Below are 15,333 nucleotides of genomic sequence, written 5' to 3'. Positions count from 1 at the left end.
ACTCAGATGACAACTTTGGGTAACAATGCTTCATAAAGGTGGTGGCTCTGCAAGTAACCTGTGCAGCAACACATTTTAGGCTGGCAGCTGAAGCAGCTGAGTCCTGAAGAGAGTCTTGACATGACCTTCAAGCTTCTCTAGCTGTGGCAATGAGAACAATAGACACTTAGTGGAGGATTACTGAAGTTGCTACCAGGTATCAAGAGCTGTAATGGCTCTGAGTTGGGAAGCTGAATTGTGCTTTCCTGATGAACAGAGCATGACATTTAAAAGAAATCAGTCGCTCCCTCAATGCACTGATTTCCTTTGAATGCATGTGTTGCCTGGGTGCTGTGTGGAATTTCTAGTACAGCCTGGTGACAGTGAAACATAGGATTGTGCAGGACTCTGATGTTGAAGTATTGCTGTAGATATAGCCTCTCTTTAGACCTGCTAGAAAGGAACTGATGACAATGCACAGTCTTTGCATTAAATTTGGGTATTTGATTCAGAGGCCATGGCCAGAGTGTTGAGCTATGTGTTGGATTTACTTGCATTTTTGGAAGAGACCGGGATGGCTATTGGCCACTCTCAGGATTGAAGGCACAGGGTGACATCTGAAAGCAGATGATATAAAAAAAAATATATATATATATGGAGATATACCTATCTCATAGAACTGGAAGGGACCCCGAAAGATCATCGAGTCCAGCCCCCTGCCTTCACTAGCAGGACCAGGTACTGATTTTGCCCCAGATCCCTAGGTGGCCCCCTCAAGGATTGAACACAACCCTGGGTTTAGCAGGCCAATGCTGAAACCACTGAGCTATCCCTCCCCAATATGTAAGACCACACAGTCCTTGACCAGACAAGTAGCAGTCATGCCTCTCTGTAAGGGACATATGTTTGGGCATATTTTTGGAAGCTGCTGGAGTCTTCCTTTCTCCATTCTTTCAAAAGCGATAATACAATAGAAATGCAGCATCAAAGAAACAACTATGCACTAAGCACAACCACAAGAAAAGCTGTAGTGATGGAAACAGGAGGGCTCAAAACCCTTAGCGTTTCAAAGGCTTGACACCGGAAAGAATAAGGAGAGAGATGGGGGGCCACAGAAACGAAATGTCTCGTCAACACACCAGGACACCTGCCTTGAAAGGTTGGGAGAGGCATCAGTGGAGATCCTATGTAGTGTGAGAATCAGGACAATAGCCTGGAGGTATTGAAGAGGCAGGCAATTAGATCTTGCCGCCCCAAATTAAGCAGGAACAGGCTTTGAAAGTGAGGGCTTGTCTTCACTACCCGCCGATCCGGCGGGTAGCAATCGGTCTATCGGGGATCGACTTACCGCGTCTAGTGAAGACGCGATAAAATCGATCCCTGATCGCTCTGCCGTCGACTCCGGAAATCCACCACGGCAAGAGGCGGCAGCGGAGTCGGCGGCAGCGCGGCAGCGGTCGACTTTCCCCCGTCCTCACAGCCAGGTAAGCCGACCTAAAATACGCAACTTCAGCTACGGTATTCAAGTAGCTGAAGTTGCGTATCTTAGGTCGGACCCCCGCTGTAGTGTAGACCTAGCCTGAGACTAATCAAAGGAGGAAATTAGAAAGAGATATTGTATGAACGTAGTAAGGGGGCAGGAAGCATGAGACAACTCAGCTAAGATAGCAGGGACAAACCAGGCACTTGAATGAGGTCTGTGAAAAGAACATTTATGACAAAAACTTGACAAGTATGAGTCAATTAAGTTGTACCGTGGAAGTATGGAGCTAGAAGTGGGAATCCAATGAAACCGAAATGTTTGGAGAAATGAAAGTTATTATGGGGACAAGAGCCCTGTTGCACTGGAGAGAGGGGAGGAGGAAATCCAAGAGAAGAGACTCGAAAATGTTTTTTTTTAAATGTCAATTCTTGCTGTTTGGCAGTCACGTGAAGAAAATATCAAACAAATAAAATGTAAGTTTTCTTGGGTTAGCTGAAGTGAATTAAAAGCATTTGGCCATCCGTGATGCTGGCACAAAGTTTTAACAGAGTCTAGGATCCGAGTAGAGAAATTATAGTAAACTAAAGTAAATCAATCTGCATATTCACAGTGCAATTAGCAAAACTGAAAAGTGATTATGAAAATCCCTGCATTCTAACTGGCTGACAGACTTTACTAGCTGGAGTACATGGACTGAATACTGTAGTTATTGTTCTAACTGTACAATGATTATGCAGATCAGACATCCAGAATCAGAGTGCCAGGAACTGAATAACTAAAACAAAATGTACCATTTTGTGTAGTAAGAGCAACTGTGTCTGGCAGACTGCAGAAATGCTGCAGTTGGTGATGCATAACCATATGGTTTCTTAGTTATGTAGTTCCAGGTTCTTCATTTCTGCAAGTGTAATATCCATAATCATTGTATAGTTATTGCTCAAAAATATGCAGATCCTCATAATCTGACTGGCTAACAATCATTTTTAGCCCAAGTGCAGGGATCTGAATAATCAGAGTGATTCCAATCACTGTCTCATTAGCTCATGTAACAAAATTTTTTTAGTCTGTGTGTAAAACAAACATGGCAGCCTCGGATTCTCATTCCTTTCAGCTCCAAGTTCTACATGGAAAAAAAATCTCAGAAAAACACAAAAATGGGGATGCCACACTGTTGAAAGGAAAACAGTTTTAACTCATTTCCCTTCCTATGCATGATAGGTATTTTACAGCAGCAGAGCATCTTGCAGTCTTTAACGCATTTAGCCTGACAATATGAAGCAGAGAGACTGTCCAATGTGACAGGAAGTCTGTGGCAGAGAAGGAATTGAATTTAAACCTAACTCCTAGACTATTGCCCTAACCACTGAGTCATCCTTCCTCTATTAAATTATTTTGGATCTCCTCTCTTCATATGTCAGCTAGGCTCTTATATCTACAGTATTTGTATGTTTCTTTTTGTATTTTGGAGTTTTTCTTCCCAACTGTAGGAGAATTTAAAGAAGTCCTGCTGAGAAGTGCCTTTCTGACCTGTAGAAAAGGAAGGTCCAAAAGAATTCATTTACTTTTCAATAGTTTTATAGCCCTTTTTTTAAAATGTCTTTTTCGTTTTGAAGTATGAATGAGCATTTCTGCATAACTTGACCATGCTTCCAGTTAACCTGAAAATAATCACACCCTGGGCCAATAAAGTCAGCAGCCCTGGATTCTACTCAGCTCTTACAAACAGGAACACATCTAATTATTATTATAATGCTGCTTTGGAAATTAGCTAACTTGCAAGTTGCAATAATCAATATGGAAAACAAGCACAAACTACACGATACAAGTTTCCATACCAGGCCAAGGATCGTTCTCTCTAGTTCTGCAACCCATTTCCCACAATATGCAAAACCTGATGTTTTCTATTTTGCTAAGTATTTGACTAATCAACTTGTTTTCAAATATGTGTAATGAGATGTTAAAACTCTAGGAGTATAATTAGGGCCCTACCAAATTCATGGTCCCTTATGGTCAATTTCATGGTCATAGGATTTTAAAAATCATAAATTTCATGATTTCAGCTATTTAAATCTGAAATTTCATGGTGTTGTAATTGTAGGGGTCCTGACCCCAAAAAGGAGTTGGGGGGGGGCAGCAAGGTTATTATGGGGAGAGGGGGGTTGTGGTACATGGTACTGGTACTGTTACTTCTGCACTGTTGCTGGTGGCGGTGCTGCCTTCAGAGCTGGGTGGCTGGTGAGCGGCAGCCACCATCAGCCGCAGCGCAGAAGGAAGGATGCCATGGTAAGGTATTGCCACCCTTACTTCTGTGCTGCTGCTGGTGGGGCACTACCTTCAGAGCTGGGCCCCCAGCCAACAGCTGCTGCTCCTCGGCCGCCAAACTCGGAAGGCAGCGCAGAAATAAGGGTAGCAATATTGCAATCCCCCCTAAAATAACCTTGTGACCCCCATGCAACTTCCTTTTGGTCAGGTCCTCCAATTTGAGAAATACTGGTCTCCCACCGTGAAATCTATAGAGTATACGGTAAAAGCACCCAAAACACCAGATTTCACAGTCCGTGACATGTTTTTCATGGCTGTGAATTTGGTGGGGCCCTAAGTATAATTTAGAGAGACAAGGTGGGTGAGAGAATATCTTTTATAGGACCACCTTCTGTTGGGTGAAGTAGAAACTTGAGCTCAATAGAGCTCTTCTTCAGGAGTATAATTTGACATGCTATTAAGTCTAAGTGCAGGGTTGTAAATTTCAGATACTGTATTATGCTACCATCTGCTGGTTGGTACTAAATGAAACTTCTAAAAAAATGTTATTTCAGTGAGAATTACATTTCTAGACTGAGAACCAAATACTACTCTTTTAGAGAAATATACTAATTAGACATAGGTCTTGTAGAGACAAAGTGGGTCAGGTATTATCTTTTATTGGACCAACTTCTGTTGGAGAGAGAGACAAGCTTTCGAGCTACACAGAGGTAAAGATATTACCTCACCCATCTTGTCTCTTTAATATCCTGGGAGCAACTCACCTACAACAACAGTGCACAGGTCTTGCAAGGAGAAAGCCAAAGGATTTTCTTGTTTGTTTTTAAATGTACACTTAAAGGTTTATTTTTGCAAAAAGCTGCTGTTGCATTTAGCCCAGAGGAGCTTTAAACATAATACACAAAACCCATCTAATTACTGCTTAATGTACTTACATTCGGCTAGTTTCAATGTTTTCAGAGTGAGGTTCTCCTGGTGATCTGCAAGATGCAGAAAAGAAATGTTAAGCATCATTCTTTATTCTAAGATATTAAAACATGCTGGATAGGAAAATCAGAAAAAGAAATGTTATCTATATTGCTAGGTCTATAACAGTGTTTCTCAAACTGGCGTCGCCGCTTGTGTACGGAAAGCCCCTGGCGGGCCGGGCCGGTTTGTTTACCTACCCTGTCCGCAGGTCCGGCCGATCGCGGTTCCCATTGGCCGCGGTTTGCCGCTGCAGGCCAATGGGGGCTGCTGGAAGCGGTGGCCAGTAAGTCCCTTGGCCCGCACCGCTTCCAGCAGCTCCCATTGGCCTGGAGCAGTGAACCGCGGCCAGTGGGAGCCACGATCGGCCGGACCTGCGGACGGGACAGGTAAACAAACCGGCCCGGCCCGCCAGGGGCTTTCTCTACACAAGTGGCAACCCCAGTTTGAGAAACACTGGTCTATAATGTTTATATTACTGTTAAACAGTATAAACAAGCAACTGAAATATGACTTGCTTATTCATTTTTATTAGTTTAGTAAAACTCTGGGGGAAAACATGGCTTATGTAAATATGTCATGACAAAGGCCGAGAATAAGATTAAGACAGGAATGATTCTCTAGTGAGAAAGGCAATGTTTTCAAGGCTCATATGACAGGAAAGTATAATAGATTTTTGTTGGTCATTTTCCCCTTCTAGGTTTCACAGTCAACTATGGGCCAAATCATCACAGCAAGTTCTGTAGCATAAGGTGCACTGAAGTTCCTTTATCACCACAAAAACAGCTCTGTACCAAATTGACTGATCTTGCATATGGTTGAGCCTTGTGTGGCAAGAGAGACAGAAAAGTTCAACAGAAGCAAAGTGTGAAGCACCCAACACCTGAAGTAGCTGAACAGATTCTAGTCACCTCTACCTCACAATGCTGTGTCCATGAACTGCAGCCTTACACTTGCTGTAATCCCACAGAGCTGTTGGTGGTGAGAGACCAGGGCTGGGGGGGGGGGGGGGGGGTTTGGTTGCATGTATTTTTCTGCTCTTCCTTCCCAGCTTAAATAGATTGATGTTTTGGAAGGTGAACATCCCCAGCATGCCCCCCAGACGTCATCACCCTCTTCTTATAGTTAAGCCAGCCCAGCCCATTCAGGTCACTTCCACCCCAGTGGGGGAAAGGGAGAAACATTGCCTCAGCTAAAATCATTCTCTGGTACCAAAATCATTGTGTCAGCTATGAGAATTATCAACTCTCACAACTGTTCCTGGGAGGGTGGGAATCAGCCTTTCCCAGATGAGAAGACGACGCTGCGATTGCATTATATAGCCTAGCAGACACAGGATTTAGTCCTAAATGATTAGCTAATTACCATTATAGACAATGTTCCTGAGTAATTGAGATTTTTTTTCTGAAGAAAAGTTTTAACATGAAACACACAAGTGAATTTTTAGTTACAAAAACTATAAAAAACGATAAAGCAAATGAAATACAATAAATATGTACTGCCAAATCACTCTACTGCAAATACAAATATCAGCCCTTATGTACTACAGCGATGTGCCATATTACAGAAAACTCAAGGAGAAAAACTGTCAGCCATCCAGTTGCTTTAATTTTTTTTTGTATTTACAACAACTGATTTTAATAATTTTATAACTGTTTTGTATAGCTTAAATTCTGCATTTAATATACTTACATTGTACACATATAGCTGAAGATAAACCAAATATTTCCATACTGATTTTTATTCTGTAAGCAACTTTTGATACTATTAACTATGTTTTAATGTCTCCTCTGGGGGATAAAGGTTGCTCTTCCACCCCTAAATTTTCTTACATAGAGCATAGGGATCACTCTCATTACCCCTCATATTCAATATGAAGGAAAAGCCAGTGGAGATGATTACAAGGCATAATGGATTGCAGCTTAATTCAGTGTGGATGATAACTAACTTTGCCTCCTTTTTGTCAAACTCTGATCTGTGGAGTGTTCGTCTCCTAGCATTTGACTGAAAACAGAACCTGCATGAAAGTCACTGACTAAAACTCAGTCCAAACAAGACACAAGTGAACTTGACTGGGAGAACTGTAGCATCTAGAGGAATGGGCAAGGATTGTTTGATCTTTTCCAATAGGGTTTAGTCGGATGTTTTATATTAATCCATTGCCGCTCTTGAATTTTCAAGCAACAGCTGTGTGTAGCTTAATCCCTCTCCACTATCTCATTTACAGAATGGCTAAGGGTATAGCTACACTGCAATGACAAACACAACTTCCTAGTCTCCTACTCCCAATGAACAAGCAAGTTGCCTTTGTAACACTGAACCTCCAGGAGCTTTCTAGAAAAGAGCCTCAAGATCCTTTCTGAATGTCACCTTAAAAGCTGCAATGTTGTCAATATCCATGTGCTAGCTGAATTAAATTGAAATTACACACACACACTATAGTGTGCCAGTTCCACTCACCCCTATATTTTCATAAACTGATGGGCAGACAAAAAATAGTTGCTGGTATTAGGGGAATTGAAGAATATCAGCAGTTTCCAATACAACATAATGCAGCAACACATTCAAAATGAGCAGGGAAACAGAAGAAAGCAGACACCAGGCAAACAACAAGAAAAATAAAACAATAGGATGTAGCTACCAGTCTTTGGCACCAATTTGCTGTAGAGTATATCTAGTATATCCCTATAATCTATATTCATCCCATCTGGTCTTCCAGAGAGGTGACATCACTAGAGAGTAGGCACCCAACTCCAAGCTGTCCTACAGGCTGACCAGTTTGTTTATTTTTAAACTAATAGAGACCTTTATGTTTATGGAAAAAATCAAGCAACTTCAGAACAAGTACAGGATCTCACAAAACTGTTTCCGTAGATACAAAGTGCAAAATCCCTATAAGTATTTTTTCCTAGGTTTCCAGTGGTCCGGTTTACAATATGATTTAGTGAATTATTAATTTTCTCATTAAAACCTCACAGATAAAAAAAGGACAGGACATATTTTAAAAAAATAAAGGATGTAAGAATCATATCAAGTTTAAAAAAATTCAAGCTAAGCTTATAACACTAATTAAAACAGTGTGGGAAATCAATTTTATTACAGGACCGGAAGTTCACTAGTTTGATGAGCAGCTATTTATTAATATCAAATAGAATTAACAAAATATAGTACTACTTTTCTAAATATGTAATATACTGAAGACACAATTACATTATACTTAAATTGCTAAGAATACATTAAATAACATGCTGAAAATGTTTTCTTTCAACACCATTTGTTTAAAAATCTGAACAGAAGAGTTTTAAGTTACTTTACAATAACTGTTTTAACAAGACCCCAGAGCAAATGCTCTTACAATTTTCAAACTTGAATTAGATGGCAGAAACTGTGATCACAAGACACCAACTAATCTGAATACTGCAGCATGAGCTAGCAAATTCAAATGATGGCTCACTTCCAACAACACTGGGAGCAACTTCTCCATTCTGCAAGCCACTCCTTTTACCTCCACTGTAACTCCCTAGGAGAGAAAAGTAAAGGTATGCAAGTCTACTGAATTTCAGTATCAAGTTTCCTGGACTAATGTTTTTAGCAAATACTCACTAATTAATGCATATTTTAATAAGATGCTGGCAAGATATTTTTTTATCATTACATTTTTTTTAATACTGTTATAACAGTAGTTGGAGGGTTGAAATTGTGATCTGCTTCTTACCAATGCTTTCCTTAGATCTTTGACATACAGTGGTTTGCTGTTGAAGGGTGGACATGAGTCCTAGGATGCTGACATTTAAGGCAGCATAGGGGAGAATTACATGGACTTTCACATCAACACAAGAAAAAGTGTAGGTCAAAGGTTAGGTCTCGACTAACCGTCACACTGTCCTTTCAAAAGCTACTTGTATTCCATTTATACAATTACCTTCAAAGTCATATGAATCAACTATTCTTTAAACTAAGTGTTACACTAATGATAATATTTAGTTAATTCACAAAAATACCATTAAATCTTTTTATGTTTACCTTTTACAAGTTGTGGCCATTCGGTGACATCGGGGTGATCACAGTTTTGAGTCACTGATTAAAAACAGGTTGTCACACCAGTCGTTAAGTTGGACTATACCTAGGCTTAACAATTCTAAATAAATAAAAAAAGAGTTAAAAGTCCTTAAAAGTTAACATTTCCAGCCAGTACACTAAATAAAGACAACATAAAGAGGTAAAATAATTAACAGATGCTAAAAAATAGTTTTAGATGATAAGCTTAAGACTATGCTGCCAAAAAGAATTATAGGGACATTCAAGACCAGCTATGATTTCTACTTTAATTCACCATAACAGATGGAACTGGTCCATATAAGTGAACTTTAATACTAACCCTGAAGTTTGTTAATGCAGTAAAAACAAACACACAAACCTAACTGACCAATGGAAGATACTTCATTTCAATATAATGAACATTCAAAGATTTGGAAACATTACATAAACATGAATTACAGTTCAGTTCTCAGTATACTACTATATTTGATAATATGTTTCCTTAATATAACTCAATTTTAAATTGTTTCTAGAAAGATTGTTGGGTTTCAAGGAACTTCCATATAGCTTATTTTTTGCTATGTTTTTCATCCAAAAATAAGCAGAATGATCAAAGTCCATGCATGAAACTGGTCAGATATTTGACAGGAGCAATAAACTTTACAGTGTTTGGACATCTCGTTAGAGTGTCAGCCCCATTTATATTTTAAAGATTTTTTAGTCTTCTCCTTCCATTTAAAAAACAATTATTTTACCTGTCAATTGTTTCCTGTGATCTGTCTCCACTGGCATAAATTGTAGGGTTGGTCCTCTACTCTGTCAGGCAGGTGGCAGCCAATGATAACTCAGCAATACTCGTGCCCAAAACGCCCTGGGACCACCCCAGCTGATTACTTCCATGTCTGAAAAGGAACCAGTTAGTCTCTTACCTATTTCTATTATCTGTCCTAAACTAAAATTAATGGGTAAAAAACAATCCTCAACACTTAAAATCACCCCATTCTCTCCTCCTCCATCCCATTCCCACACTACTAGCAGGATTGGATAGGAGTATGGAATAGAAAAAAAATGTGAATCCTATATCCTGTGATGGAGTCAGCTCACAAAAAGCAATAATTTACCTACCGTATATACTCGTTCATAAGCTGAATTTTTTTTAGTAAAAAAGGGAAGCACCAGAGAAGGGGTCGGCTTATGAACGGGTATAGAGAGGGAGAGGTGGGACACAGCCCCTCCCCCCAACAAAGGGAGCAAGGAGAGGCAGCACAGCCAGCAGAGACAGAAGGGAAGAGGCGGGGCCAGAGTCTCTCCGCTTCTGGCCACGCTGCTCTCCCCTCAGCCTCGGAAGCAGCTGCAGCTCTGGGGCTGGCAGGCTGCAGCCGTGCTGCTCATCTCCACCCCCCCCAGAGCAGGCTGTGGCTGTGCCGCCCGGCCCACCGGAGCAGGCTGCGGACACGCTGCCCAGCCTGCCCGAGCAGCTCCAGCCAGGCCAGAGACATCCTCCCCTGGCCCTCCCCAGATAAAGTGGGAAGGGATGGGAGAGAGAGAGAGTGTGTGGGTCCCGGGCTAGGGATGGGGTCATGTGGGGGATGGTCACAGGGGTTACTCCCCTGACCCCCAGCTTCTCCCCCCAAAAAAGCTTCCCTACCAGCTGCTGTCCCGGCCCGTCAGGGTCAGCAGCTGGTGCGCTGGGACACTTTGTTTACTTAGGTTAACCTCCGTGCCTGCGGCTGCTTGAGGTAAACAAACCATCTCGGCCCGCCAATAGCTTATCCTGATGGCCCGGGAGCCAAAGTTTGCTGACCCTTGAATTATAGGGTCGGCTTATGAACGGGTCATAAAAATTTTCCATTTTTACTTATCCATCTTGGGGGAGTTGGCTTAGAAACGAACCGGCTTATGATCGAGTATATATGATACGTTGATCTCTTAGTGCAGAAGGATTCATTCAAGACAAGCACTGCCTTTTGTTTAAACATGTGTATATGCTACTGCTGCATTTAGTGAGTGAAATTTTTTTTTATTTTAGTTTCTTCTAAAAATAGTGATCAGTTAACAGCCAGTGGCCACACAAGTCCAGCATTGTGCAATAGCTAGGAAGTTTCCTTCAGTGAGCTCTCACTCTGACCTGCACAGACTGTAGGGCTCTAACTAGCACTATCTTCACATACAAACAAACAAAGGTAAATGGCCTATTGAGGTAAAAAAAGGCGTCGGCATTCTGCAGCTGACTACCACATCTGCTAATGGCCAAACCACACACTTATTTGGTGAATAATCAGGGAGTGCACGTGAAGGCTCGATACATGTCACCCAGCGAAGCCCCCCTTTTTCAGCTGAACAGGTCACAAGGACCCTTGCCGAAGGGAGCTAATGTTGACAAGCATTAGCAACAGCCACTGACTCTCTTCGCTGAAGTATACCACAGCTCATTATGATCCTTAAAGGCTTCAAACTTTTTGAAGTTTCCCAGCTCTGCCACTGACTCACTAGGACAACTCATTTCACTATTGGGCTTCAAATTCTCCATCTGTAAAATGCAGTAATGATACTTACTACCTTTGTAATGCAGTTTGAGATCAACAGATGAGAAGGGCAAAGTGCAAATATTACTAATACCAATATCAAACTAGTGAAATGACATTTCCTTCCCACATCTAGGGTTGAATGAAAGGGAAATAGGAAAGGTGAGTGGAAAGATGGGGAAAAAAAATCTATTCTGGAACTGCAGAAAGGGTTATTGTCCCTGTTCTTCTGGCAAACCTAATGGCCACAAAGAGGAGAAATCTAAAACAATCTAGATTAACGGCTGCAATACCTTTGAAGGCGTCTGAGTGAGGAAGGAATGATAAAAAAAATAACCTTTTCAAAATCAAATTAAGGCTCAAAATAGCTGGGGACCTAATGGTAGAAAAGAGGGGGATCAAAATGCAAATAACCATTTCCAGGAAGTTGGCACAAGGTTTAAAAGCCCATAGAATAGACTGCCACATTTCCCTAAAACCATCAATGGCAGAGACATGAATCCTTAAGGTAGTGGTTCTAAAACTAATGTCCATGGATCATTAGTGGTCCACAGAATGAAATATCTATGATCCAAGCAAGAGGTGGTGATGCAAAACAGGATGAAAAAGTTTACAGTATTCCTTAGGGCATGACGACCTTTAGACGGATCTTGTGCCATTTTCTAGCTTCTCAATTTGCTTTAGAGAATAAAAGGAGCCCTAATCAGAAGCAATGTAATTTCCTTTTTGCTTCTCGGGGAAGCAGCAGGAATTGTGTGTCTTTATTCAATTCTGCATGGGTGCAGTGAAGCAGGTTTGTAAGGATGCATTTAGAAATGAAAAATAAATCCACTAATAACTGAATTCTAGCCCCTATTCTTAAGCCTAATTGGCGTGCCTCTAGATAAAGAAGAACGGAACCTAATTTGGCTACATCCAGTACCTTTATTTTGGATAACAAACTGTGTGCCATGCTACAAATCTGAGGGATCTGGAACAGGAATAGAGTACTGACTTTGTTGAAAAAGCTATCTGTTTGGGGTCAAAGGAAAGTAAAAGTTCTTTCCCTGCAATATTCAGATGGTCTAACACCACTAACCATCTTCACAATAATTGGGCTTTTTCCTTCCTTTTAAAGGGCTGAGGTGGACAGGATGCCAAAAAACATTCTTGGGGATGATGAGTGCAAACTGTGAGCTCCTCTCCTCAGTTACCCTGATGAAGATTCATGGATTTAGATGCCCTTCCCCTCAACTATTTTGGCGCCTAGCAGATGGAAATGTGTGTTACACAGTTGATTTCATTCTGCTCATCCGAAGAGAACAGATTCCTGAAAAGACTATGGCTTCTCCATACTACATATAGGTCACCACTGGCATGGGTTCCATTCTGAATAGTATGTGTTTATAGGGACATACTTGAGCTACTCATCATAGGGCTAGCTGAACAGCTATGAGCCCTAATACTTTTCTGTGCAGACTCTTCACCTTCTATAGTTAAAGAGTTTATTCTGAGAGGGTCTCTATACGTGCCCTGAGGATTCTGTCAGGCTCATGTTTGAAGCTTACTGGTGTCTAGCTCCTGGAGAATGGTGCTTGCTTTTGTGTATTGCTTGTTCAGCCACCAAGGCTTTCCCCAGAAAAGGGACTGAGTTTTGCTTCCAGATTCTCCATACAGCAATACCCACTAGAAGATGATCTGCAGTGGTCTCAGTCAGGACCGGGCCTAAGGAATAAGGGCTGACAAACTACAGGTTGTGAGACTTTCTTGTTGGTGAAATTTGCTTCTTTAAAACCCTAATTAGAAACGACAGTTTGACCATTCTGTCTGTTAGAAAAAAACTTTCCTTTCTGGAGTATTTTTACTATTGCCTCCAAACATGGCAGAGGCCCATGAGGAAGAAATTATGTATGTTTGCTGCCAGGATCAAAATATGGACGAGATGAACCAATTGCCTAAACAGAGAAATCTTCTGGAGAGCAGTGAAGATAGCTTTATAAAAATCAGGCGGCTGCTTGAAATAGTGGCTGGCCCAAATGGGAAGGAAATTAATTAGATAAACTGTAGCATAATTGGTCTTAAAAGTAACCTGTGAGTAAACTGTTAATTCACAAAAGACACAAACTGCTCTTCAATTTTTTTTGGCTTGCCTAATTATACTTTTACACTTGATCTGTCAGAGTTTACGCTCCATTCTGTTTTCCTCACTAGGATTTAACTTCCAATTTTTAAAGGATGCCTTTTTGACCGTAACTGCCTTTTTTACTCTGCTGTTTAGCCATGGTAGTATTTTTGGGTCCTCTTACTGTCTTTTTTTCATATGGGGAGGAGGAGGGGGGTGTCCATTTAGTTTGAGCCTCTATTACGATGTTTTTAAATAGTTTCCATGCAGCTTGTAGGCACGGCACTCTTGTGACTATTCCTTTGAATTTCCATTTAACTAGCTTCCTCATTTTTGTGTAATACCCCTTTTGAAAGTTTACTACTACTGTTGTGGGTTTCTTTGGTATTTTTCCCCCTACAAGATTGTTAAGTTTAAATTACATTATAGTTGCTATTACTGAGCGATTCAGCTATATTCACCTTATGGACCAGACCCTGAGTCCCATTTAGGACTCAGAAATTGCCTCTACCCTTGTGGGTTCCAGGGACTAGCTGCTCCAAGAATCAGTCATTAACAGTGTCTAAAAATTTTCTCTCTGCATCCCATCCTGAGGTGACATGTACCCAATCAATATGGAAATAGTTTAAAACCCCCATTATTATTTTTCTGTGGATTTTGTGTTTTTGTAGCTTCTTTAATCTCCCTGAGCATTTCACAATCAAAACCATCCTGGTCAGGTGATCAGTCGTATAGTCCTACTGGTATACGCCTATTATTCAAGCATGGAATTTCTATTCATAGAGATTCTGTGGTAGTTTGATTCATTTAAGATTTTTCACTATCCTCTTTTTCACGTATAGTTCCACTCCCCTTCCAGTGTTATCTACTCTCATTCCTGTGTGTTTTGTACTCTGGTATTACCATGTCCCATTGGTTATCATTGTTCCACCAAGTTTCTGTGATGTCAGTTATATTAATATCCTCATTTAATAGCAGGTGCTCAAGTTCACCCATCTTAGTATTTAGACTTCTTCCATTTGTATACAAGCACTTATAAAATTTGTCAGTATTTAGTTGTCTGCCTTCATGTGATGCAATTAAATGGGACTCTTGATTGACCGTTTCTCTTCAGTTCCTACCTGTACTTTATCAACTTCTATCCTCTCCTCTTTATTAGGATATAAAGTATCCCCTTTAAAAAAATCCTCTCCTAAGGGATGTCTCTATCTGATCCGATTGTCCCTCCATACCTGCCTGCTTTCCCCCTGCCCTTAGTTTAAAAATACCCTTTTTAATTTTACATGCCAGCAGTCTGGTTCTGTTTTGGTGTAGGTGGAGCCCATCCTTCCTGTATAGGCTCCTCCTCCTCTCAAAATGTTCCCAATAAACCTAAATCCCTCCTCCAAACACCATCATCTCATCCATGCATTGAGACCTTGCTGTTCTGCCTGTCTAACTGGTCCTGCACGTGGAACTGGAAGCATTTCAGAAAATGCTACCAGGGAGGTCCTGGACTTTAATCTCTTACCTAGCAGCCTAAATTTGGCCTCAAGGACTTCTCTCCTACCTTTCCTTATGCCACTGGTCCTACGTTTACCACGACCACTGGCTCTTCCCCAGCATTGCATGTAAGTCTATCTACATGTTTTGAGAGATCTGCAACCTTTGCACCCGGCAGGGAATTCGCTATGTGGTTCTCCCTGTCATCACAAACCCAACCATCTATATTTCCACTGATCAAATCCCCCAATACTATTACCTGGCTCTTCCTAGTGACTGGGGTTCCCTTCCCAAGGAGTTGTCTCCTCAGTGCAAGAGGATACCATGACATCACCTGGAAGGAGGGTCCCAACTATGGGATTGTTTTTCTCCCCTCCAGCTTGATGTTCTTCTTTGAGTCTTTCATCCTCCTCAACAGCAGAGACCCTGATGGACTGGGGAATGGCACCACACTACTATGTTCCTGAAAGTTTCGTCTGTGTACCTCTGTCTCCCTT

The 15,333-nt window shown here is 41.2% G+C and overlaps 1 protein-coding gene across 1 annotated transcript in view; it reads right to left on the bottom strand.

Annotated features, from left to right (window-relative positions):
• Positions 1-15,333, bottom strand: part of UBE3A (ubiquitin protein ligase E3A) — a 104,190-nt gene that overhangs the window by 59,921 nt on the left and 28,936 nt on the right. Inside the window, exons 3-4 of the mRNA XM_065411372.1 lie at positions 8,714-8,828; positions 4,660-4,704 (exon numbers count right to left, since the gene is read on the bottom strand). Coding sequence (XP_065267444.1) covers positions 4,660-4,704; positions 8,714-8,733 — 65 coding nt within the window. The 5' untranslated portion in view covers positions 8,734-8,828. The remainder of the gene's footprint in view (positions 1-4,659; positions 4,705-8,713; positions 8,829-15,333) is intronic.

The sequence above is a fragment of the Emys orbicularis genome, chromosome 1, assembly GCF_028017835.1.
Source record: "Emys orbicularis isolate rEmyOrb1 chromosome 1, rEmyOrb1.hap1, whole genome shotgun sequence".
NCBI lineage: Eukaryota > Metazoa > Chordata > Testudines > Emydidae > Emys > Emys orbicularis.
Note: the sequence above shows the minus strand (reverse complement) of the source record. Positions and strands in the feature narration are given on the sequence as shown.